The sequence below is a fragment of the Protopterus annectens genome, chromosome 17.part0 (assembly GCF_019279795.1).
Source record: "Protopterus annectens isolate FY-2018-M chromosome 17.part0, PAN1.0, whole genome shotgun sequence".
Lineage (NCBI taxonomy): Eukaryota > Metazoa > Chordata > Ceratodontiformes > Protopteridae > Protopterus > Protopterus annectens.
In genome coordinates, this window is record NC_056751.1 from 167839771 (window position 1) to 167864770 (window position 25000).

Below are 25000 nucleotides of genomic sequence, written 5' to 3' on the forward strand. Positions count from 1 at the left end.
TATATATATATATATATATATATATATATATAAAAGAAATAACAAAACTTAGAATAAGGTGGTTGCAAAAGTGTGCACACCTTTAAATTAGTACTTTGAAGTACCTTTTGATTTAATTACAAAATTCAAGTCTTCTTGGGTAGGAGTATCACCATGGCACATCTTGACTTCATTTGCCCTCTCTTGATTGGAAAAGCACTCCAAATCTGTCAGATTGTGAGGACATCTCTTGTGCATAGCTGTCTTCAGGTTACGAATCTGCATTGAGAATCAAGGATTTACACTTCTTTTGGCATTGTCATGTTGCAGTGTATGCCATTTCTGAAAGTAATGTAAACTTTTTGGCCCATTTCTAAGGATTATCAGCAGCATTTGGAAGTGTTTCGGGCACTCTGTTTTCAGTTGTGAAAGTGAAACGACACTGCGGAGCACGGACCGCCTATGACAACAACGGGAAAAGTATTCCTCTTTTCAATTAACAGCATAAGTGTTTGGAAAGTACACCACCAACTTTTGCAGTAGTAAGTATCACAAAGGGTTACAAGGAGCTTCATTTTAGAGATCCTCCTTCCAACATGAAGGAGGATTGCAGTTCCCCCGCTGTACTGGTCAGTTTGGCACAGCACATGGTTGAATGTTGTCATTCATTTTTTTTTTTTTTTTTTTTACAAAGATCTATGACAAATGGCATCCCTCTCCCACTCGTTTGCAAGAGGTCCGCTTTCCTTTCTTCTTCCTGGTCCACTTGCACAAGAAAACCAAAACAAAGGTAATTCGGAGTTTACATAGCCCGTTGCACTTACACATACAGCCCTGTCTTGTAAACATAATGAGTTACACAACGGAACAGATGTGGTTGCGATAATACGTAAGTATCGAATATGTCAATGGAAAAACGTCCGGGTGACCGGTCACGATGGTTGGGCTGGCCAATCGGCGTGCTCATTTTACAATGTTTATGACCAATCATTCTATAATTTTTTTTATATTTGTTGCCCTAACATTTGTGTTTCATTTGAATTGTACAGGTTATAGGTCACATTAAACATGGGAAAAGTTTTGAAATGATTTATTGTGGTCTTGTTTTTTTCTTTTTTCTATCTCAAAAACCTGGCATTTTAATATATATATATATATATATATATATATATATATATATATATAATTTTTATATGCATAATATCTATACATGGGATATGTCTAACACATCCATATTTTGTTTTCCTGTTTATGAATATATGTATGCCTCATCCCTTTTTTCCTCTTAACATGACATTTTCACATCATTTCTAAGTGGACTAAGAATAAAGAAGCGATTTGTGCACTGTTACTGTTGTGCAGACCAAAAACAAAAATTCTAGATTAGTATGTTTGTAGAAAAAGTAAAATCCATAGATATGCACCACATCAGAACAAAATATTACCTTGATGAAGAAAGATTGGGCCACCTGTCCTGGAAAAGAAAAAACGGAGTAAGTGTGACAAGATGAGGATTAAAAATATATATTATATATATTGGGGGTGGGGGGTGGGGTGATATGGTGAAATATTTATGCATAGGAGAAAACCAAACTAATAAGTTTACAAAAGTATGTGAATCATTTCAGGCAGGGATTTTCTGGATAGGGTAACTGTCACAATTATTTAAAATATAATGGAATTAAGCTTAGCGAGTCTGAAATTAAACAAATGGAAATTGATGAAATATACTGTCAATGAAGTGAATGATTTAGAGAGGAAACTCTGATACAGATAATATTGCAACACAGTGGACCTGTGACTCCAAATGCAGAAACACCAGACAGAGCAAGAGGTGTATCTGAAGAAGATATGCCACAGTGGAATGTTTGTGGAACTCTCCAACAGAAGGCACCTGAAGTCTAGTTAGAACTGGACAACAAAGGAAGGGGAGGAAACCTGAGAGCATCCTCTGCTGTCTGCCCAGAAAAAAAAGATCTAAGGGAGGACTGCTTGAGTTAATAAAGAAAGAGAAACATTAATGAAGATGAAAGAACTACTTTACATCAAGTAAATAAGACCAAAAATGTTGCACTGGTAAAACATATTTTCACGTTAGTTGGGACTTATAAAAGAAATTCATGTGATACAGTTCCATAAAAATGTAAAGTTCCATAAAAATGTAAAGTAACAAAGGAGAGGAAGAAGTAGAATGCTGCAAGGGAAGCATAGAGTAGAAAAAATATAAAGCAACTAAGACCGTAAGTGTCTGTGTTGTAAGGAGCACAAATCCTCAGAAAATAAGTAGCACTCTACATTGAAGTGTATTTTCAATAAACTTCAACTATCAACACAAGCAGGATAAATTTGAAGGTACACAGATAAAAATGCAATTCATTGATGACCAAAAAGTTTGAAAATTGAGGAAACCAAGCAATATAAGCATCCTCAATTAATTAGCTACATTTTGGAGAATTATTTTGAGAGCCTGTTTAACATAAAGATGCTGAATGGAGAGGAGAGCAAAAGAAACATCAAGAAGCTCTAATATAGAGGTTATGAAATGAAAGGAAGTAACATTCAGAGAAATTGAAACTAAGCATAATTTAAGAAAAGCTTCCTAACAGGTTCATAGGTGTGTACTAGGTTAATGGCCCTGGAGCCTTTACAAGTCTAACCCATAGGATTACCCTGGCATCATGCCACCTGACCTTAGTTCCCAGTGCCTTTGTCAAGTAGAGTCACTGGAGTGATCCCCGGGGTGAATTTTCCATTTCCCGTCCACTCATCAAGATCTCTCTTGAAGAGGGCCAGTGAGGTGCTCTGTTTGTTTGACATGTATGGGAAGTCTATTCTGTAACATGGGCAGTCTATGGGTTATGAACCTGTCCCTCCAGCTTGTTCTGTTGATTGTGGTAATGTGTGGTGCGGAGGGATTGGGATTTCTTTAGCTGTAGCATTTCTAACAGAGCTGGGTCAGACATGGCTTTGTAAGTCAAGCAGAGATCACCTCTAAGTAGGCAATAGACGGAGAATAGTTGGAGTTTTTGAGTCTGTCCATATAAGACAAGTGTTTAAGACCTAGGATTCTCTTTGTGAGGTACGTTTGCGGCCTCTCCAGTTGTTGCAGGTGTCTAGTGAGGTACATGCTAAATGGGGCATTGTACTCTACTCTATTTGGCCTAATAAGAGAAGAGTAGAGGGAGACAGTGACCTCCTTTCTTCCTGGATGCAAAACCCTTAGTAATGAGATCTGCCACATAGGACTTTCTGACCACAGTGGCAATGTGGTGCTCAAAAGAGAGGTTGCTGTCAGCCTGTGTTCCCAGATCTCTTCTAACACCTTCTATGTTCAGTGGACTACCATAGATTATGGTCATTCATGGGAACTGGGTTTTCCAAAGGGTATGATGACACATTTTTTGGCGTTGAGCTTAAGGCCATGGTTCTGACACTAGTTGTTGGTCACAGTGAAGCCTCTCTGTAGAATGTCATCACTTGGGGAGTTAATAGCTCCCAACTTGCAATCATCTGCAAACTTTATCAGACAGAGTCCCTTCATGTTGGCCTGGACTTCGGAGAAGTAGATACCAAACAGGAGAGGACCCAGGATCGAACCCTGTGGGACTCCACTTGTGACTGGTCTGCAATCTTACTTGGAGTCAGCTAGTTTCACACTGTGGGTTCTATCTGTGAGCCAGTTTGCAACCCACCTAGCGATATAGGGGCTGATGCCTAGCTTAGTGAGTTTATCTATGATTCCTGAGTGGGGAATGGTATCAAAGGCCTTAGCCAGATCAAGGAAGGCTGTATGAACCACTTTGCCTTCATCCACAGCTCTGGTGACTAACTCATAGAAGTTGACCAAGTTGAGAAGGCATGATCTACCCTTCACAACACCAAACTCTGTGGGATCCAGAGTTTGGAGATTTCCTATATCCTTGTTTATTAGGTCCATGATGTGTTCCATAGCTTTGCATATCAGATTAGTCAGGCTAATGGGGAGATCGTTCCCAGGGTCTGTAGTCATTCCTTTGTGGAGAAGGACTGTAGCAGTGTGCCATTCGGTAGGGACAAGGCCTGAGGTGAGGCTGTGATTGAACAGGGCACACAGGTCAGGTGCCAGTTCACTCTGTAGTTCATGTAGAACACATCTAGGGATATTGTCAGGTCCCATAGAAGCTGTATTCTTGGCTTTGGACAGTGGTGTTTGTACCTGTGCAGCAGTAATCCTGGGTGCCTGGCAATGTACTAGTATTGTGATTGGTCATTTGGTGGGGGAGAGAAGGGTAAAGTTAGCACTGAATCTTGTCTGCCAGTATATTGGCAATATGTTTGCTCTGTATAGGAGGTGCCATTGTGCAGTAGTTCAGAGCAAATCTGGGTATCGCCGCCGTGGATATTTTACATGACTAGAAGGCCTTGTTGTCTTTACTATCTGCTGCAATTCTGTTTTCATAGCTACGTCTAGAGATCAGCTTCCTTTTTTTTTTTTTTGGAGGAGACTGTCTTGGTTCTATTGAATATGGTGAGATCCATGCATTTGTGTACGTGTTTATACAGTGCAATGGCATATGATTCAGCAGTCATGCAACTATTCTCTGTTTACATGGATGCCATGAAGTTGGCCACCTCTGTTTTTAAGAGCTCCAAAGTTAGCTTTGGAGAAGTTACCTTTGCCAGGGAGGATGGGTGGGAGGGATGTGTATTTCCAAGGTTATTAGTTTGTGGTCACATGTAACCAGGGAGGAGTTGACTATTGCTGTAGACCAACTGTCGCCCATGTTAGTAATGATCAGGTCAAGGATATTGCCATCTCTAGTGGGGTAAGAACGAGCTGGTCCAAGGCATTGGAATTGATCATTTCCAGGAAACGATGGGCAAGTGCATTTGGTACATGAGTAGTTTTTCCAGTTAATGGAGGGGTAGTTGAAGTCCCCCAGTATGAGAGTGTTAGGTTGGACCACAATATTCTCCAGGGTGTTTAGGAACGTAGAGTGAGAGTCTTGGGACATGGGGACCTATAGCAGGCTACGACCTGAATCGCTGTCTTACCCAGTGTTAGCTGCACCTGAAGTATCTCTGCATTATATTGGGCTACCAATCTGGAGGTGTGAGCATTCTTTATGAGTATGGAAACACCACTGCCTTTGGAGCTTCAGTTCAAGTTCTGGGACCGAAAGGTGTGGAATGAGTTATAGCTGGTAGTGCAGGGGTGCTTTCTGCTGCCTTGAACCAGGTCTCTGTTACAGCACAAATGTCTATGTTCTCCATTTCAAGGAGTGCTTCAAGTGTGTGCATTTTGAGATTTAGACTTCTAGCACTAAGCAGCATTGCATTTGTTTGTAGCTGTTGCAGTGATAATTTGGTCTTTGGAGTACTGTTTAAAAAGGCACTATAGGGGTGGCAAGAGGCTTGGCCAGTACCCGGAAGCCCAGGAGTGACCGATGCAGGCTATCTCTGGCAAAGCATCGGGGTCTGTCGATCATGTCATCCCAGGCAGATCGATACTGGATCCCCTTAGAATGACACCAGAAACTTAGCCAGTTGTTACCGCAGTAGAAGGAGAAAATTATATCATTCTGGGTGGTCATAGGAGGCTGCTCAGGCCTAGAGTCATACCCCCCCCTGGGCTACATAATCAGCCCCTCCATGTCTCTTCTTGTAGTCCAGGGAGGTACGTCTCTGATCATTCGCACCCACATGTACAATGACAGGTCATACTTGTACCTGTTGTAGAGGGACCTGAGTTTGTGTGTTGTGTGGGATCCTGGCACCTGACAGGCAGCTGACTGTTACGTTCTTCTTATTCAGCCTAGTGAGTGGGGCATCAGTGTGCCTCACTATCGGATCACCTATGACTAGTGTACTGGGCATGCTGTTTTGCCTTTAGGGACGTTGTTTGAGTGGCACACTGTTTAGCAGAGTTGTCTCATGATTAGTGTTGTGGTGGATGAGTGCATTTCTGCCTTGGAGGTCTCTGCTGTTTGGGTAGACTCTTATTGAGACCCTCTGCGAAGGTGGGTGTGTGGTTTTGTGTTTTTAGGTGAAGGCAGTGCTCGTGTGTGTTCTGGAGGGCTATGTGTTCTATGTGGTGTGGTTCAAGTGTTGACCTTCTCCTCTTGACTAACTATTCTGGTCTTGGCTGGGGAGTGCGTGGCTTTCATTTTGGATACACAAGTGTATGTCTCGCAAGTCTGAGTATTGGGTAAGAGGAGAGGGTTCTCTGGGTACATGAGGCAGTTTCTGCATTGCCTCAGGATGCCCAAGTTCACCAGGTTAATGGGAGAAAGCACAGGAAACTGACTTTTTAGACATGCCTGGAGGGGTGGGTATTAATACTAAGTACTGGAGCTGTTTCCTTGTAGAATGTTTAGTGCTGGTAGCACTTTTGTGTGCTACAATAATTGCTACAAAAAGTCTGGTAAAGTGGTATACTAATAAGCTAGGTATACTAATAAGCTAGTAAAAGTGCAGAAGAGGAGATAACTACCAGATCTATGGGAAAATTGAAGAACAGACTTTTTGGCACTGCTCAGAAGCATACAAACAGTCCTGGATACAGCAAATCTGTATCTGGACTAGACTGGTTGCAGGAAAAGCGGGAAACGAGTGCAAATGTGGGCTTTTGAACCTGAAAGTTGAAAGAGATGGAAAAAAAAGCCGAAATGCCCAGTAAACTATTTTTCATTCTTCTCTTGACTCTGCATCATTTGAAAGCTTTGCAGTGCCTTTTTTACTAGCTGATTTCTAGCTGGGTTAGAGTCAGAAGCTTAAACATCTGCTATTTGGTCTTGTAGCTTGTGCTGTTCTCAAGTTTTGTCTTGTAAGACCTTTTTCATAGAAGCTATCGGAGTTGCAGTTCTTTCCGTTAAATTACTTCTGTAGTTCTCACAGTGGGAAAAGGTTTTCCATGCAACTAAACAGGGGGGCTCGTGGCATCGGACTGCAACCCCCTCAGCTAAAAAAAAAAAGAAAATGTACCTTTTTGTGTAGCACAGTATTTTTTTTTTTGGTTTACTTTTACTTAAAAATTACTTTCTTTGTGACAGTTTGTCTCAGAGTCCGTGACTCTGAAGCATGCGCACTTTAACCGCTTCGGGTTGCGGCGGTTTTAAATAAAGATTTTTTTTGTTTTCATTGCAGCCCGGGGGACTAATTAAGGCATCATTGTGATGCCCAGCAGTCTAGGCGGTTCCAAACCGCATAGAATTGGAAGGGGCTCTGACTGCGATGTCCGCAGGCACGTACATGACGTGGTTGCTGGGCTAAAGGCTGCTGATTGGTTGTCGCTCTCTTCCCGGGCTTTATGTGCTGGGAAAAGAGCAAGAATAAAACAGTAAGCCAGTTGTGGGATTGATTCGATCGTGACTAGTCAGTCACACAGGAAGGATTTTAATGCCGATACTTATTAATTTGCCATTGGATTTTTTTTTTTTTGTTTTGCTGAAGAACAGAAGAAAGAAGTAGAAGAAGAAAGAAGTTAGAAGAAGAACAGAGCGAAGGTGCAGAAGTATACCTGGTAAGTAGGAAGGGTAAGCTAAGGGTAAGCTAAATGGCAGGGAAATATTAGAGGCTAGCATTGCTGCCTCACAGCTACTGGTTCTCTTATAAGGTTTCTAGATGAAATGCCTTTGTATGGAGTCTGCATTGTACCCCAAATTAATTGCTGGGTACAACATTGCTATATTTCTTGGAAAAGTGCAAGCTTTTAATTGCCTAATTAGAAGCACTGTTTATAGATATGGATCTCATAAGAAACTAAAGACTTTAGTAGGTCAAATTTAAGAAAATAAAAAAAAAAAAACTCAGGAAAGATGAGAAGTTGAGAAGGAACTCGGGCAGCATGGTACCGCAATAAAGACAGGCTGGTGGTTGTTCTAATGATGGGAGATAAGACATTGTCTGAACTAATACAGCTAACATAAAAATGTTCACATCAATGTACTATATGATTTTTTAGCATGAGAAATAAAGTTTCATCCTCTTCTTTTTGCCTTACAACTCAGCTGATAGAATTCAGTCATTATGAGGTGCCACATAGCCACAGATAATCTGAGTCAGCTGTGGGTTTTGAAGGTGTTTAACAATAGTTATGCACACACATGATTCTATTCTACTATGTCAAATTGCACATCTGTGATTTACACAAAATCAGACTCATTGTGGCTAATGTGAAAATACCAAATTACCAGAGTGGGCTCTACCATCAGTCCTGCAGCAGGAAGGTGGTGTTATAGCATTTTATCGTTATATTATCTGCAGCTACATGGATGTGGATTTATGGGGTCTGGTGTTTCAGCTACAGGGTGCGAGTGTGTGAGAAAATGCCCTATACTGGTGGTTACACTCATGGTGGTGTGGTAGGGAATATCTCAGGCTTGAACCCTGTACCTTGTATGCAGGTGTTAAAGACCTGAATTCCCTACCCACCACCATTTGTAAAAAAATTGCAGATTTTTGCCTCATTTGATCTGATCTGTTCCTCATAATGTCTGTGATTTTGTAAATGTTGCAATGCTTTGTATTTGATGGTGCAGTGGTAGCATTGTTGCCTCACAGCTGCAGGTTCTCTGGTTTAATTCTTGGCTGGGGTGCCGCCTTTGTGGGGTCTGTATCTTCTCCCTGTGTTTGTGTGGGTTTGCTTTTGTGTCCTCCCATGTTACAAAGACATGTCTGCATTATTTCTTCCTGGGCCTCTGCTGAAAATTGTTTTTCTGTTCCAAGTTGGACTGTCCTGATTAACAAATGTTAAATAAAATTGACAGGCATTTGAATTATAGACTTCAGGTTTCTGAATGTTTAATTCCTTACATATTTGATGGTGCAGTGGTAATATTGTTGCCTCACAGCTATAAGTTTTCTGGTTTGATTCTTGGCTGGGGTGCCTTCTGTGTGGAGTCTGCATCTTATCCCTGTGTTTGTGTGGATTTGCTCTGGTGTCCTGCCATTTTACAAAGACATGTGTCTACAGTATTTCTCCCTGGGCCTCTGCTGAAAATTGTTTTTGTTCCATCAGAAGTAAAATTGACAGGCATTTGAATTTCAGACTTCATATTCTTCAGAAAATACATAGTAAAACAACCTTTTATTCTAGCAATAAATATATAGTAACACAACCTTTCATTCTAGCAATTTTCTAAGTTTATAAGATGACTATTTGAAATGTGTCCTTATTTTGGGACTGCATTACCGTTATTGGCTTTGTCCAGGTTTTTTGTGCTAAGGTTGACCGCTATGGCAAGAACTGAATTCACTGAATATGTTTGAGGGCTGTATTCTCTCATTACTGGGTTTGTCCAGGTGTTTTGTGCTAAGAGATTGACAGCTATGGTGAGAACTGAATTCATTAAATGATAGCCATTTAAGTTTCAGTCTTCCTCTCTTTCACAAAGCAGCTGATTTGGCGTAGTGGTATGTTGCTCTGACTGTTTTTCACAGGGACCTTGGCAGTAAAATGTATGGTGGTAACGCAGCATTTTATTCTAGCAGCTTTCCAAGATTATACAAGCAATGTTTAATGTATCCCTGGTTTTTGCCCTTTTGACCCACCCCAATAAATTTGGCTTTTCCCAGATTTCTTGTGCTGCAAAGTTGAGATGCAGAGTAGTATTGAGTAGATTTTACAAGGAGCCGAGAGCTGCAGGGGAAGAGAAGTTTAGTGTTGATTATGCTAAATCAGCTCTCATTGCTAATAGCACAACAGGTTGTGTACTTGCTTTTGATGCAGAAGGTTGTTGGTTCTACTCCCATAAGGGGTGAATGCTGTCGTACTGAAAGTTAAGATACTAACTATGAGCCTGTTATCAGTTTGCCATCTATTTCCTATTGCAATATTACTAGTTTATTTTTAATGTAATTTAGGCAATTTATTCCTCAGGGGCATCAGACACTTTATTTTTCGATGAAACCATGAAATATAAAGGTGTTTGCTAGCAGCAACCTCTTCATTACAGATTTATTTAACGTGGAATTATTTAGATGACTTTTTTACTACTTCAGAGATTGTGCATATTTACTGATAATGGTGAACTGTAGAGTTGTGCATATTTACTGATAATAGTGGACTGTAGAAGTTTGAGTAGACTTTTTTGATGGAAATGTTCTATATTGGGCAGTTTTGTCATTGGTGCATGCAATGTTAAGTTGTCAATCTCGCCTTCATTCTTGCTGGATGGGTTCGGAGCCGATCCTCAGCTCCGACTCGGCACTTGCTTAGCTTGAGAACTCCTTTTACCAGCTCGAGGCAACCCTATATCCCATGATGCAAGGTGGGACTACCTCAGATCTCGTTTGCCGCTTTGCGAAGAGGTCTCCTTTTTTGCCAGCTGAGGTAAGTTTGAGTTTTTCAAACAGCTTAAGTCAGGGTTTATCTTACCCTTTTCCTATTTTTTAGTGTGTAGTGTCCATTCAATCACCCTATTCCCCTTATAGTTAAAAAAATTTTGTACTTTTTATAAAAAGTTTAAAAATTTTCAGTCAGGCCTAGGCCTCCCTTATTAATCCCTATCTGTGTGTCTGTGTTTGTGGGATTAATTGTGTGACTGTTTTGGGGTGTGTGTGCGAGTATTTTTGTTACTCTTTTCTTAGACTATGTCTAAGGAGATAAAGGTCTCGGGCTTCAAGAAGTGTGACTCGTGCTGTCAGAAAATGTCTCTGACAGACGGTCACACTTCTTGTGTTTACTGCCTGGGGCCTTTACACCTGCAGGACTCCTGTGCTTTGTGTCACTCTTTTTGCCAGCAAGTCCTGCAGGAAAGGAGGAATAAATTAATCCTCCGTGGCTTGCTAAAGCCGGAAGGTTCACCCACTAAACCTGGGTCCAGTAAGCCTTCCAAGCCATCTAAGGGTCAGGCTACAGCTTCCAAGCCTTCCCTGGTGGCTCCGACTCCTTCGGAGTCGAGATCGGCTCCGGCCGGAGCCGATCTTTCTTCTCAGGTGGGGTCGGTTCCGATCGGCTCCGACACCCAATCTGCTGTTGCCTTGTCGGCTCCGGCTGGAGCCGACATTATCCAGTATCGAGCCGAAGCCTTTGGCTCCATCTGGAACCCATAGGACGGCTCCGATGACTTCATCCAAGAAGAGATCTCTGTCCCTTCTTTGAATCTATCCACTCGGCCGGGTCTCCTTTTGTCGGAGCGGAGTCATCGGAGCCGATCTTCGAGATCTTCCAGGCGGTCTGACCACAATTTAGAGAGGGTGGTAAGCAGGCTGTTAAAGTCGCAGGCACTGGCCCAAATGCTCCATAGCCCGTCTCAGCAGACCGGCTATTGCTTCACCTTGAACTTCCTCCTCCGACTCCCCACCAGAGTTCGAGCCGGAGCTTCGGGACAGCGACTATGTCGGCGGAACCGATGCATCCTTTTTCGGCTCCTCGTCTTGCTCGATCTCCTCCTTGAGACCTTCCTTGTCGGGATCCGTCGCCGAGTTTCCCTTGTCGGCTCGAGGGGCTAGTGGCATCGGACCCTTGTCCGACCGCTCTCCCTCTCGGGCTTCGCTTTGGTAAGCTCGGCACCGACATCGCCTCGGAGCCTTCCTCTCAGTGGAGCCGGAATTCCTATTTCCTCGAACGGAATATTCGTCTCCTGGGAGGGAGCCTTTGAGGTGATGAGGAGTGTCCTGGCACCTGAGCCAGGTCAACGGTCCATCCCTCTAGCTCCTCCCTCTTCGGTGCCTGTAGACGCCTCTTGCCAGCCTCTTGCTCTCAGGCCCAGGGATCCATCGCCCCAGGTTTCCCCATTGGGAATATCTTCCTCTTCCGAGGTTTCTCCTGACCCTGCAGGGGAACCCCCTCGGAAGGGGACGTGTAACAGGAAACACACAGAATCCCCTGAGTCTACTACATCTGATACCGACTTAGATGAGTCAGAGGGTTCCCCACGATCCCCCTCTGAGGATATCTCCTTTTCAGACATCCTTGAGCTCCCCAAACAGAGGGGGAATTGGGCAGTTTTGTCATTGGTGCATGCATTTTGTTTCATTCTTTACTGGAAAAATGTTCAAAGCAATAGGAATGTGTATCAAAGAGCACATGTATGTTTCATATGCAAGGGGCCTATGATTTGAAAACAGCCTAGAATTGATCTTTATCTGCCACGGGTAAAATGTATTTTCTTTGAATGTGGGTTTCAATTAATGTGAGTTTCAAGGTCAGAGAAGTTTTAATGCCAAGTTTGTTTAGCAGATGTCTTTGTTTGTGCTGTAAAATGCAAAATAAACTTTCAAATGAAGTTCAAATCATCATAGAAGTAAATCAGTATGCACACTAGTGTTTATGGTAAATGGAGTGAAGTAGCCAAGTAATGGCTGCAGGGGGAGGCTCCATTCGACCATGGTTTTGTGAGGGGGAAGGGTGGCAAACTTAGGCAGCCCCGGCTGAACTATACCTCCCAACAAAGAATGAATAGATTTTTTGCTTCTTATTTTTGGTTTGTTCCTCATAAAATTTATGCTTTTTCTGGCAAATCATTTAGGAATTAAGTCACTAAATAATGACAGACGTTTCAGACTTCATAACCTTCAGAAAAATGCATGGTAAAGTAAGACCTGTTCTATCAACTGTCTCAGTTTATATAAGAGCAATTTTTAGTACTGTTTATATGTTCCCTCAATATATTTGGCCTTGTCCAGATTTATTGCATTACAGGTTGAGAGGTACATGCAAATAAATTGCTTTATAGAATTAGGCATAGCCAAACCTCTCAACTGTCCCTGATTTTGGCTCAAAATGTTGCTCTTCCCCTAATGATCCCTCCGCAAAATAGCAATTTTGGAAGAAAACATGGAGGGTTTATAATTAAGAAATAACTAATCAGATTGCTTTTATTTCAGAAATGCATGTAGGTTATTTTATTTGCTAAGCTGCTCAAGTTAGCAGTACTAATATTAAAGTGTCCCTTCTTTGACAGGTTCCCAGCTGTATTGTGTTGCTATTTTATATTTTTACATCCACATTTTTGGTCCATTTTTCATTTTTTTTGGCAAATTAGTGACAAATCATTAAACACTGAAGTTAGAAAATAATGACAAACATTTGAGTTTCAGATTTCATACCCTTCAGAAAATTTATACTAATGCAAGACCACTTTTATCTTTCTAAGTTTATAAGAGCATTATTTTAAAAATTGTCCTTATTTTTGGGCCTTTGTCCAGATTTCTTGCTCTGAGGTTGAGAGCTATGACAAAATGTGTCCGGGCCATCACAAGTCAGCCAGAGACATTTCAAACTGTGACATACTTGTTGCACCCCGCTCCCACATGTAGTGACTCTGGATGTGTCGAAGCAAGGCAAGTAGTAGTTATGCAGTCTAAATGCGTAGAGTATCCCCCCCCCCCCCCATCCAAAGTAGACACAAGTACTAGAGTGGCTTAATCTGTCCTTGATTTTTGCAGAATGGTCTGGTTTCTGTCATATTTTTTGTACTGTTGATTTATGCTTATTACTCAAAGTGCCTGTTGCTCTGTGTTTAAGTAGCAATACTTTAATGACCATCAGTTAAGCTTGGCTGAGATTGCAAGATGCAAGTAAGCTTTAATAAGCATACTGTTAAAGAATTGCCAACATTGAAAGACTTTCTGTTGCCATGTAGAGCATACTTAACTAGATAATGTATAAGCCTTGGGTATTGAAATGCATATGACAATATTTGTAATAAAGGACAGGATTACATTATTTTAAGAGTCTCATTACACTTGGAGACTTCAGTCATCTCTGCAGGCTTTACCTGTAAACAGAATGCTAATCGTGTGGTCCATAACCTGTACAGTAATCCTTTTAAGCAATGTATCTTGAGCTTATTTCTTGTTTGCTTTTCATTTTTTACTTTGATCATGTTTTCCCCATGAAACAAGTAGATGTCAGACAGCAGGTCTTTTTTTTTTTGGATAAGGAATATTTTTACAAGTGGGGGCATCAGAGATTTCTACTTTCAGCATGTTACTTGGTACTTTAATAAAGCTGAATATAAATTATAATTAGAACTGCAGTGTAAGAAGTGGTTTTAGTTGAGTGCTGCTTGTTTTTCTTGTACTTGATTTTGACTGGCATTCCATTAATGTATTTAAAAAAAGTAATTTATTTTTTCATGCCTCACAACCTTTTTTTTCCATCTAGATATTAAGCTGTCATGCAGCCAATGCATTGAAATATTTTTTTTTCTTCTACACTTCATTTTGTCTTGATTGGACTCTCGTAATGACGGTTTGGCACCCAGGGCAGTATATTTAGTTTTTGTGGTTTTGAGCATAGCTCCTCCCCTTTCTAGTTGGCCACACCCCTTCCCATTGGCCCCACCCATTTAGCTGTCTCCTGCAGCCCCCCTTTGATTTGAAGTCACCAGCCGCCACTGCAACTAAACCTAGTGTTAGGCATAAAAGTGGGTTAGTCTGACAGTATTATTTTGCATGCATCCTTCCCGGAGTATTTATCTGTGTTGAACATCTTTGTTGCGTGGATGTCCATAGGCAGGTTCATTACTGTAGGAACAGAACCAGATTAGCAAGCACATCTTTTCTAGGTAGTTCTCATTTCTTACAAAAATGAAAAAAAAAGCTATACCTGCAACTCCTGTAGCTCATTCTTCTAAGTCAGTGACTTACAAATTACATTATGATGATGGTGGAGTTGATACTATTACCTGTTTTTTTTTTTTTTTTGAATATATTTGTGAGGCAGGACAAGCTGAACAGTTTATCCCATATCTTCGTTCAAAGCTAATGTTACTTGGGCAATGTTCTGGATTACTTTGGGATTCTTTCCTAGTGCTTACTAAACATGGCACTGCTATCCGCCTTCATATACGTTCCCCAGAGGGATCCCTCCCTTTTCCGAACACCCCACAGAAGAGGTACCTTGGAAGGGAACACACAGAGGAGGCACATGAATACTGATTTTTATGAGGGAGAAGGACCCCCCCCCCCTGATTGCCACCTGATTATGTCTCCTTTGGGGACATCCTGGAAATCTGGCTGGCTGTCCCAGGCTCTGTCTCCTGAGGTACTGGTGTTCCTGGAGGCTTTTGGGGCTGGCCCATCTATGTCTTGGGTGACTCCCCCTGTTGGATGAACTTATTGACCTGTTTTTCCACCAGGCTCTGAAGGAACGGGGCACTGCCAAGCCCATCCCCAAGCATCCGGTTAAATTCTTAATTCCCCCTTCAGCTAGACCTCACTGGAGCAAGGGAATCTTTGTTGATGCCATAGTTGTGCTGGCAGGCACAAAGAAGGAGCTGGCGGAACTAAGCTTTTCTGTCTATGCACCAAACAGGGAATCCAGAGCAATGACAGATTTGAAAAGTGCATGTACGCCTCGGCTACATTTGTGCTGAGGTCATTGGCGCATTTTACTTGTTTACATTGAGATTTGATCAAAAAGCTTTCAAACTCCATGTTTGCAGAGGCTCTCGAGAAGGTATCTCCTCAACTGGCCACTCTTTTGTCCATTTCATTGCATCGGTGAGGCTGATTTCCCATACAGTGGAGGTGCTCCTCAACCAACTGATTCAGGCATAGCCATTAGAAGATGTGCCTGGATGAGGCTATGCAACTTTGTTGAATCCTTCAAGGCTTTATTTATTAATGCCCATTTTGATGGCTTTTGTTTGAGCCATCCGTGAAAGATGTGCTTAACCAAAGCAAACAGGAGAGAGACTGTCTGCCACTGGAGTCAAATTTTCAACACCTCAGTGTATAGTTTCCAGGAATCGGAGAGGTGGTAAGAAAATGTGGTTCCAGAAATCTCTGGGACCTTTTCAGGATTTGTTCAGGGACACTTCTTGCAGAGGAGGAGGTTTCAATGGCAAATTTCACACCAGAGGCAGAGGATGCCCTCAAAACCAGGGCTTCATAGACTACTCCTCTGATAGGCCAGATCTACGCTCCTGAAGCATTGTTACTTTTCACCTCTGGAGGCAGTCTGGCGGGGGGGTTTTTTTTTCCTTTCACCTGGATGCCTAAACAAATATCACAGAAAATGCATGGATGCGAAGAATCCTATTCAGAGGATACTACATACCCTTTTTCCCTTCCACCTCCTGTCCAAGGACCAAAACTCCCAGACTTTCCACCCAGTAAGAGGGAATACATATGTTAAGAAATTCAAAATCTGCTACGAGAGTCCTCCAGGAGGTCCCACCCGAACAGATGGGATTTGGAACTTATTCCCACTACTTTTGAGTGCCAAAAAAAATAGGGGACCAGAGACCAATTTTGGATCTTGGCAAACTAGTCCAAAGTTCCGAAAATAATTACAGTTCAGTCCATCCTGCCTCTTCTGCTCCAGGATGACTGGATGTGTTCTGTAGATCTCAGTTATGCATACTATCACATCAGAATAGACGGGTGATCCAGGAGACATCTGTGTTTTTGGCTGGTAGCCAATCGTTACCAGTTCAGGGCACTGCCCTTTCAAATTGCCACAGCTCCCAGGGTGGTAACCAAGTGCATTGCAGTCGTGGCAGCTCACTTGAGACGCCGAGGTTACCAGGTGTTTGCCTGTCTCACTGATTGTTTGTATCCTCACCGCCCCAACCAAGCATAAATTTCTACAAGCCAGGGATTACTTCCTTTAGATCTCCAACTTCATAGGCATTTCAGTGAATCATGCCAAATCAAATCCAACTCCAGCACAGGCTCTGGAATTTATAGGAACTCAACTGAGTATGCGACTCTAGTGGTATAATTACCTCTTCATTGTATCACAACATTGAGAATTTGGGTACGTGTCATATTGTCACACTTGTTCCCTCCAGCAGAACTAGTGATTCAAGCTCTTGGATCCATGCCATACTTCTAGCTCCTCTAGCAAGATTCTTCATGCGGATCCTTCAATGGACATTGGTGGTACACTGGTCTGTTCTTTACTAGCTATCATTTCCCATAAAACTTGCTCCAGTCTACAAACGTAGTGTTCGCTGGTGGATCCAGTCTGACCTGTTTCTGGGCAGATGGTTCTCCCTTCCTCCCCCAGTCACCAGAGTGACTGCGGATGCTTTTCAGCTGGCTTGGGGGGCATTCTTGGGATGATGGTCCAAGGCACGTGGTCCTGTCTAGAGGCCAAGGTGCATACGCATGTCCTAGGTGTGAGAACAGTCCTATCATTGAAAGCATTTCAGGATGTTCTTCCTCTGGGGACTGTAGCAATTCATACAGATAACATGTCAGTAGTCTGATTCAACAAACAAGGAATAACCCACTCATCTGCTATGCAGAGAGTCCATGAGGGTTTGGGAATGGGCGATCTCTTCAGACCGCTTTCTCACTGCAACACACATCCCGAGGAAAACCAACGCACTAGCAGACTCGGCAGGTCAATTCTGGCTTCCCATAAGTGGTCTCCATCAGTCAGTAGCGAACATGATCTTCAGCTGTTAGGTTGCAGCAAGGGTAGCCCCATTTGTCTTGCCCCTCAACAAATGCAGCAAGTGTTTCTCTGTGATTTTCCCCCATTCCGCTGGAGTCAGGGAGATGCTCTTAGCCACAATTCGCCCCAAAGTTTCCTCTATGCTTACCCCCCTCCCCCCCCTTCCTCAGATTCCCACATTCTTACAGAAAGCAAGCAGACTAAAGAGCTCATTGCTTCCCTCTGGCTGTGACTGCTTTGGTTCCCTTCCTCTGGTCTCACTTGACGTATCTTCCATGGATACTGGACCCCACTCAGGATCTCCTGTCTCATCCGTCAAGAATTCAACATCCCAATCTCCATGACCTCAGGCTGACTGCATGGTTTTTCCAGTTCCAGTGATAGTAAGATAGCCAAAGCTCACTTCCTCAATTTGTGACATTATCTTGGCCTGTCAGAAGGCCTCCAGCAAAAAGTCTGCAGAAGAAAATGGCAAAGATTCACCACATGGGCTTTGAGGCATAATATTGACAGTCTTTCAGCACCTACTTCAGCCATTCTTTTTCTCACAAAGCGTTTTAAGGAAGGCACTAGTTTTTCTACTGTTAAACTTCAGTTGGCAGCCGTATGCAACTTCCATGCCGAAAACGAATCATTCGGTCTGGCATATTTCAGATTATAAATAAAATTAAATCGAACCAGAGCCAAATAAAATGAGAACTTTTATTTTACACAACCACAGGAAGAGCTTCCATCCACCAAGGACTTCTTCAGACTGTGTTATGTGTTACAAAAAATACAATCACATGATCTATGAGGTCACATGACATAATTTTTTCCTTTTAAGGAAAGCGGTAAACTCCTTCCTATTAAAACCAGGTGGACGACAAGCGTTCAGTTTCACTTGCCATTCATATTCCTCAACTCTATTCTTCTGCATTCAAAACTTCATCCAAAACGCAAAACTTAAAATCCACTTTACACTTTATAATGCTTACTTACAGCATTTTTATCATCTTGTACACTTACAGCATACTTGTGCTCATACATTCTTTTGTTTAGTTCTCTTGTTTGTCCCACATAAAATGCAATGCATGACATACAATCAAATGAACAACAAATCTTGATTTGCACGTATATCTGCCTTTGATATGCACCCATGCAGTACCCACTTTGGTATCTTTGACTTCTGTCAACACAAATCACATAAATTGCACATTAAACATTTGTACGTTCCCGGATTACTACATTTTGACACTGCTGCTTAACTTACTCTGAAATTTTTAAAGCTTTTTACTTTTTTTTTCTGCACAAAAACTGGGGCGCTGGGACATTTGTGAGGAATAATGAAAAGGATAAAGTCAGATTAGACGTTATGCACTTGTTATAACTTGGCATCTGTGTTGTCCATTTTCATTCTTCCTCACTTTTTCTCTCCCAGCCATTCCCCGGCCCTGTTGCTTCTAGTAGGATCTTTGGATGATAAGATCTTTGGATGATATTGGAACCCTCCTGCTCCTGGTTTGAGCCTCATTCTGTTCCGTCTCTCTAACAAAGTAGCCAGGAAGGCAGCAAACTCTGTCTGAGGAGTTGGGGATTGGCTAGAGCATTATGGGTAGAGGGAGGAGCTCAAGATTAGGATCCAAAGTCTCGTATATGCAGTAAAGTCTAATCCGAGGATCGGATCCTAGACCTACTCGTGAGGGAGAATGGACAACAGATGCCAAGTTATGGTAAGTACATAACTTCTCATTTATTAGGATTGTGAAAAAACAGTGCGAAATGCATTTGGTTCCACGATTAACTTTTCTAGTCTTTTTATGTCCTGAGTAGGTCCTAGATAGGTTTTTGTAATTGCTTGTAACTTGATAAATTCACTGAGCAAAAGAAGAACTTTAGCAAGTTTCAGATTTGGATGGTGGCAACTGATGAGATTAGAAATAAATGTGGCTACTGTAGGCAGTTGCATGTGGATCTTAATGCTTAAGCACGGTCTCCTGGAATAGAGGGGCTGCTAACAGTAAATTATAAAAACGTTTCTGTATCTCTGTTAAATGCTAATGTCTTATTGGGAGTGGGGATAAGGAAACTTTAAAGTTGACAGCTTTTGCTGTTAAGGGCATTCAGCAGTACTATTATTTGCCTGGACTGGAATTTAATATGATGGGATAGCCATCAGGTGACCTTTGCCAAAAAAGGCAGTATAGGGAGTAGCGGATGTGAGGAGTGGGTAGGTGCAGGCTGTCTTGCAAAACCAAGGGGTCTGACCATTTTGTCCCATACTAACATGCATTGGATCTCCATTGATCAGGAGGTGCTCTTGTGTCTGGCTCTGCTATGTTATTTAGTGCTAACTCTTAACCCTTTCTGGTGAAAGTGCTGTCCACATTAGTATGAGAGTACACAGATAGTTGGTTAGAATGTTTGCATACGATAACTACTTCACAGCAGTGTTTATTCTCTTGCAGTAGACCTCGCTTATCTAAGTTCTTGTATAGTAGGTGTGGTATTCAGTTAGTCAACAGTTTTGTCTTTTTCTTTAAAGGTCCCCATTAGAAGTATTGAAAGAGAGTTGATGTGTCCTGTATGCAAGGAACTCTTCACTCACCCGCTGATCCTTCCGTGCCAGCACAGTGTATGTCACAAATGTGTAAAGGAACTTCTTTTCTTCAACCTTGAAGACTCCCTCACAGACATGGGTTCAGAAATTTCTTTATCTCCAGGAAGCCCACGAAGTGGACGGCTTCAATCTCCTAGCACTGAAAAACTTGACAGACTTGTTCGTTCAGGTGAGCTTCATTGTCTTCTTTTGTAGTACAAGTCTCTTTGTTATTGCAGAAATGGCTAGTGAATGTTAATCTGCCTGTTTGTCTTCTGTGACAAGACTGGACTCGTTTTTTAAGGCTCTAGTAAGATTTTGATCCCTGGGGCAACATTCCAGTTTGCACCCACACCCACATTTCTGCCATCTACCCAGTACCTTTATCATCAGCCCATTCATCTGTAGGAAAATCATTTATCTACCACTACACTACATTTTTTTAGGAATTTACAACCTTTGGGGGTAGCAGAAGCTGCATTTGGTGGTAGCAGAAGCTGCATTTGGTTTTAGGTCATTCTACATATGAGAACTCAAGTGCCAGTACTGGTACTCTGGCAAGTTCCCCAACTGGTAGAAAGGATGCATTCTGTCACTATACTGAAAACAAATCTTGCATCCTTGTCGGAGGTGCTCTGGCCTTTCTTTTAAAATGGAAGTCTAGGATGCAGCCTTCTGTATGGAGGGGTGAAGGGTTCCCCAGATGTCCTTCAAGAATGCAACTGCAGTCATAACATATGGGTTGTCCTGTCTCAGGCAGCCCTCGGTCGGCCGGATTCCAATGTCTGGGTCCGACGTCGGCTGATGTCGCATTTCTCTCCGTCAGAGCGGCTGGAGTATATAAGCATCAGCCGACGCCATCTTCTCCAGTCTTTCTTGCCGGGCGGTGCCCGAAGCAGAAGCAGTTCGCAAGTGCCGGTCGGTCAGCTCCTGTATTCTTCGAAACCGAAGTCATCAAAAAAGCTAAGTACCCCGTTGGGGACCTTTTCTTGCTTCAGCCGATGTCAGAAACTACTGAAAAAGTAAATAATTGTTTGTCTTGTGGTAAACAAATACCTCATAAGGATTTCCATTCTTACTGCCTCCCTTGCCTTGGCCCAGACCACGACGTCTTGGCCTGTGCCGCCTGTGCTCGCTTCAACAAGAGCACTCTCAGGCGCCGGGCGGAGTTCGCTGAAGACTTTTTCGGCGAAAAATTTGATTATACAACGCTGTCGGAACAACCGACAATGCATACTCCTGAGAAACGAAAAGACCGGGACCGACATCCTCGGTCCGCGTCTTCCACAGACACCACGCCAAAACTTACTGCAAGTGCCCCGGTTCCCTCTGAGGCGGTTATTCCACCGCTTTGAACCGAAGACACCGCATTACCGATACCGGAGGTCATTCCGACGCCAGTTATTGATTTTCCTCCGGATACTGAAACCGAGGAAATGCCCGAGACCATTGCTGTTGATAAGGTCACTCCTGCACGTGGAGCGGCTAGGCCTCCCATGTGCATGTCTATCAAGGCCTACACATGTGCTAAGGCAGACAGCAAGACCAAGCATCTTACTGCTAAAACCTTACCTCAGCCCACTCCTGATACTCGAATCATGTCTTTGGCCGCAGATTTAATTTCCCTGATCAGAGGTTCCCAGGCCCATCCTGAGAGAGGATCCCAGCCTCCTCCTGATAAGAGGCCCAGGGTTGAACCCTCTGACCCTCTCTCTCTTCAGATGAGGATTTTGAGGACTCTGTTCTCTCCGAAAGCCAGGAAGAGCCCTTCCAGACCTATGAGGATTCAGATGCAGAGGACTCCATTCCCTCGGCCTCTCCTCCTGAGGATATCTCTTTTGGGGAAGTTCTGCATTCCATGAGGGAGCATTTTCAGTGGCAAGGCCAGGAATATTCAGATTCCAGAAAGCGCCTTCGAACTTTCCTTAAAAAACCCCAGCACAGGCCCTTAGCTATACCTCCTGTGCTTGATGTTTTGGATGATCTATACTCTGACTCCAGTGTTACCCCTGATACTCTTCCTCCTGCTCCTGTCAAGCCGGACAGATACTATAGGGTCCCAGAAACCCATTCTCATTTCTTTAGGGCCCATGCTGTTGATTTAGAAACCATTTCCCAGGGGCCTAAAGGGGTTTCAGCTACCACCTCCAAAAATCCTTTGCCTTCCGACAGGGAAGCAAGGTCCTTAGAGAGATGGGGGAAGAAGGTTTACACCTCCACTACTTTATCTATGAGAGCTCTCAATTGTCTCTCTCACATGTTTCAATATCAGGATTTCCTGTTGGATGATTTACAGAAAAAATTGGCCTCTCCTGAACCTTTAGATAGGAAGTCTTTGCAAGAGGCTGTTCACAATTCTCAGCAGGTTAGCAATCACTTTCTACAGTGTGGATATGATGCATTGGAAGCTTCATGTAGGGCAGCTATGACAGGGGCGGTCATTCGTAGCCATGCATGGTTAAAAGAACAACCTTTACCAGATCATGTTAAGGCAAAACTTCTTGATGCACCCTTGGAAAAGAACAAGCTCTTTGGTGCTAATGCTAAAGATGTGTTAAAGTCCATCGAGGAAAAAGCCAAGTCAGTTCAGACAGTCAAAGATTTCCTCCAGGTTCAGCCGCCCAGATTCAGCAGGAACTGGCCTTCTAAAAACTGGTCCTTTCCTAATCCTGTAAGATTTCAAAAGGGCAAAAACAGGCGTGCCCGAGGAAGAGGGCAATACAGAGGATCCTACAGGGGACGACAATGGCAACCAGCAAACCAAAGAGGTGACACAGGGGTTTCTCCTGCCCCGCAGGGACAATCTCAATGACTTTCCTCTAGTTCCACTGACCAAGGAGCAAACGGAAGCTCCCTTGGGCGGAAAATTATCTTTGTTTTCAAACAATTGGCACAAACTGACAAAAGACGAATGGATTTTGGACATTATAGACCACGGTTACAGGTTCCATTTTCATACCTTGCCAAGAAAACAGGGCATGCCAAACCTTCCACAAAATCGGAGGACAGAGGCTATCAAGCAAATTTCTTTGCTTGCTCAGATCAAAGCAATAGAAAAAGTTCCACTACAAGAACAAGGTCAGGGGTTTTATTCAAGACTGTTCCTTGTTCCAAGAAAAGAAACTCAGTGGAGACCAATACTGGATTTATCCGCTTTAAACACTTTTCTCATAGTACCAAAGTTCAAAATGCTGACTACAGCAACTCCTTCCCATGCTGGGCAAGGGGTCTTGGCTGATTACTCTGGACCTCAAGGAGGCATACCTGCATGTCCCTATCAGACACAGTTGCAGAAGATACCTCAGATTTCTTGCAGGGCCAGAGCATTATCAATTCTCAACATTGCCATTTGGCTTCTCTACTGCGCCCAGAGTATTCACGAAATGCCTGGCATCAGTAATTGCTCATTGCAGGCTCCAGGGGATCCAAATCTACCCGTACCTGGACGATTGCCTCATACAAGCAGACAACAAACTAACCTTGACAAAAAACTTGAATTATGTCATAAACTTGCTACAGGCTCTGGGATACAGTCAACTTTCAAAAGTCAAGACTTCAGCCATCCCAGCAAATAACATTCTTAGGAGCCAAACTAGACACAGCCTCTCAAATGGCTTACCTGACAGAAGACAAGCAAAAGAAGTTAACTCATTACTTCAAAAGTTTAGCAAAACCCACCCAGATGACTGCAAGGAGATTCCTACAGGCCCTGGGTTACATGGCATCCTGCATTCTCCTGGTTCTACTAGCAAGACTACACATGAGAAAGCTTCAATGGTACCTAAAAAGCTTATGGTCTCAACACAGCAACAACCTAGAAGCAACTATACCGCTCATTCCATGTCTTCAAAAGGAATTTCTATGGTGGGCCACAGTAAGCCAGGCAAACATAGATATGTCGTTCAAAAAACCTCAGATAACACAGACCATGACCACAGACGCCTCAGACCTTGGATGGGGGGCGCACATGGAGGGCAGATGTATTCAAGGGCAATGGTCTCCAAAGGAAACACATCTGCATATCAACCAAAAAGAAATGCTGGCAGTAATGCATGCCATAGAGGCCTTCGGACAACAACTTCAACAAGGCCACCTACTAATACGGGCAGACAACACCACTGTGATGTGGTACATAAACAAGCAGGGGGGCACTCACCCCCTTTGCAGACTGACAATGAATCTTTGGGAAAAATCACTGAGTTTAAACATACAGTTACAATCCCAGTTTGTTCCAGGCAAAGACAGTGTTCTGGCGGACAGTCTAAGCAGGAACAGTCTAAGCAGGAATTTCCTAGACCCCCCACGAATGGAGGCTACATCCAGACATCTTTATACGACTCACCTCGACATGGGGCAGGCCGGACGCAGACCTATTTGCCTCCCACCTCAATCATCACCTACAAAAGTTCTGCTCAAGGACATATCATCCACAAACATGGAAAATAGATGCTCTCTTATTCAACTGGAGCTCCCTAATAATCTATGCATTTCCACCTCTGCCACTGATGACCACAGTGTTACTAAAGATCAAAGCAGAGCAGCCGAAGAGGATACTAATAGCTCCAAACTGGCCAAGACAACACTGGTACCCACTACTACGGAGTATATGTCGCAACAAAATGTGGGCCCTTCCCCAATGGCCCCAACTTTTGACTCAACACATGTTCAGTACAGTTCATCCCAACATCCAGACGCTACAGCTAACAGCTTGGGAGATCCCATAAATAACCTCCATTTACCTCTCTCCAAGGAAGTTCAGCGGATACTAACAGAAGCCCGCAGACCATCCACCAGAAAGGCTTACTCAGCCAAATGGAAGAGATTCAGCATTTGGAATACCAACAAGGGTCATGATGCATCAATTTTGAACATTCCACTCATTCTGGAATACTTGGCAGATATGCTACATAACGGACTCTCATACTCTTCCATAAAAATACATGCTTCAGCTATCTCAGCTAGATACAACACTGATCCACCTGACTTTTCACATCCTTTAAGGCAATTTCTTACAGGAATCAAGAATATAAAGCCCCCAAGAAAGGTACCAGTACCAGCTTGGGATCTCAATTTTGTCCTAGAAAAATTGACTCTACCTCCCTTCG

At 43.0% G+C, this 25000-nt stretch overlaps 1 protein-coding gene across 2 annotated transcripts in view; it reads left to right on the top strand.

The window, feature by feature from the left end:
• TRIM36 (tripartite motif containing 36) overlaps window positions 1-25000 on the top strand; it is a 1224111-nt gene that overhangs the window by 571428 nt on the left and 627683 nt on the right. For both annotated transcript variants that reach the window (XM_044059328.1, XM_044059329.1), the window contains exon 2: window positions 19842-20085. In XM_044059328.1, the coding sequence (XP_043915263.1) occupies window positions 19842-20085 (244 nt within the window). The remainder of the gene's footprint in view (window positions 1-19841; window positions 20086-25000) is intronic.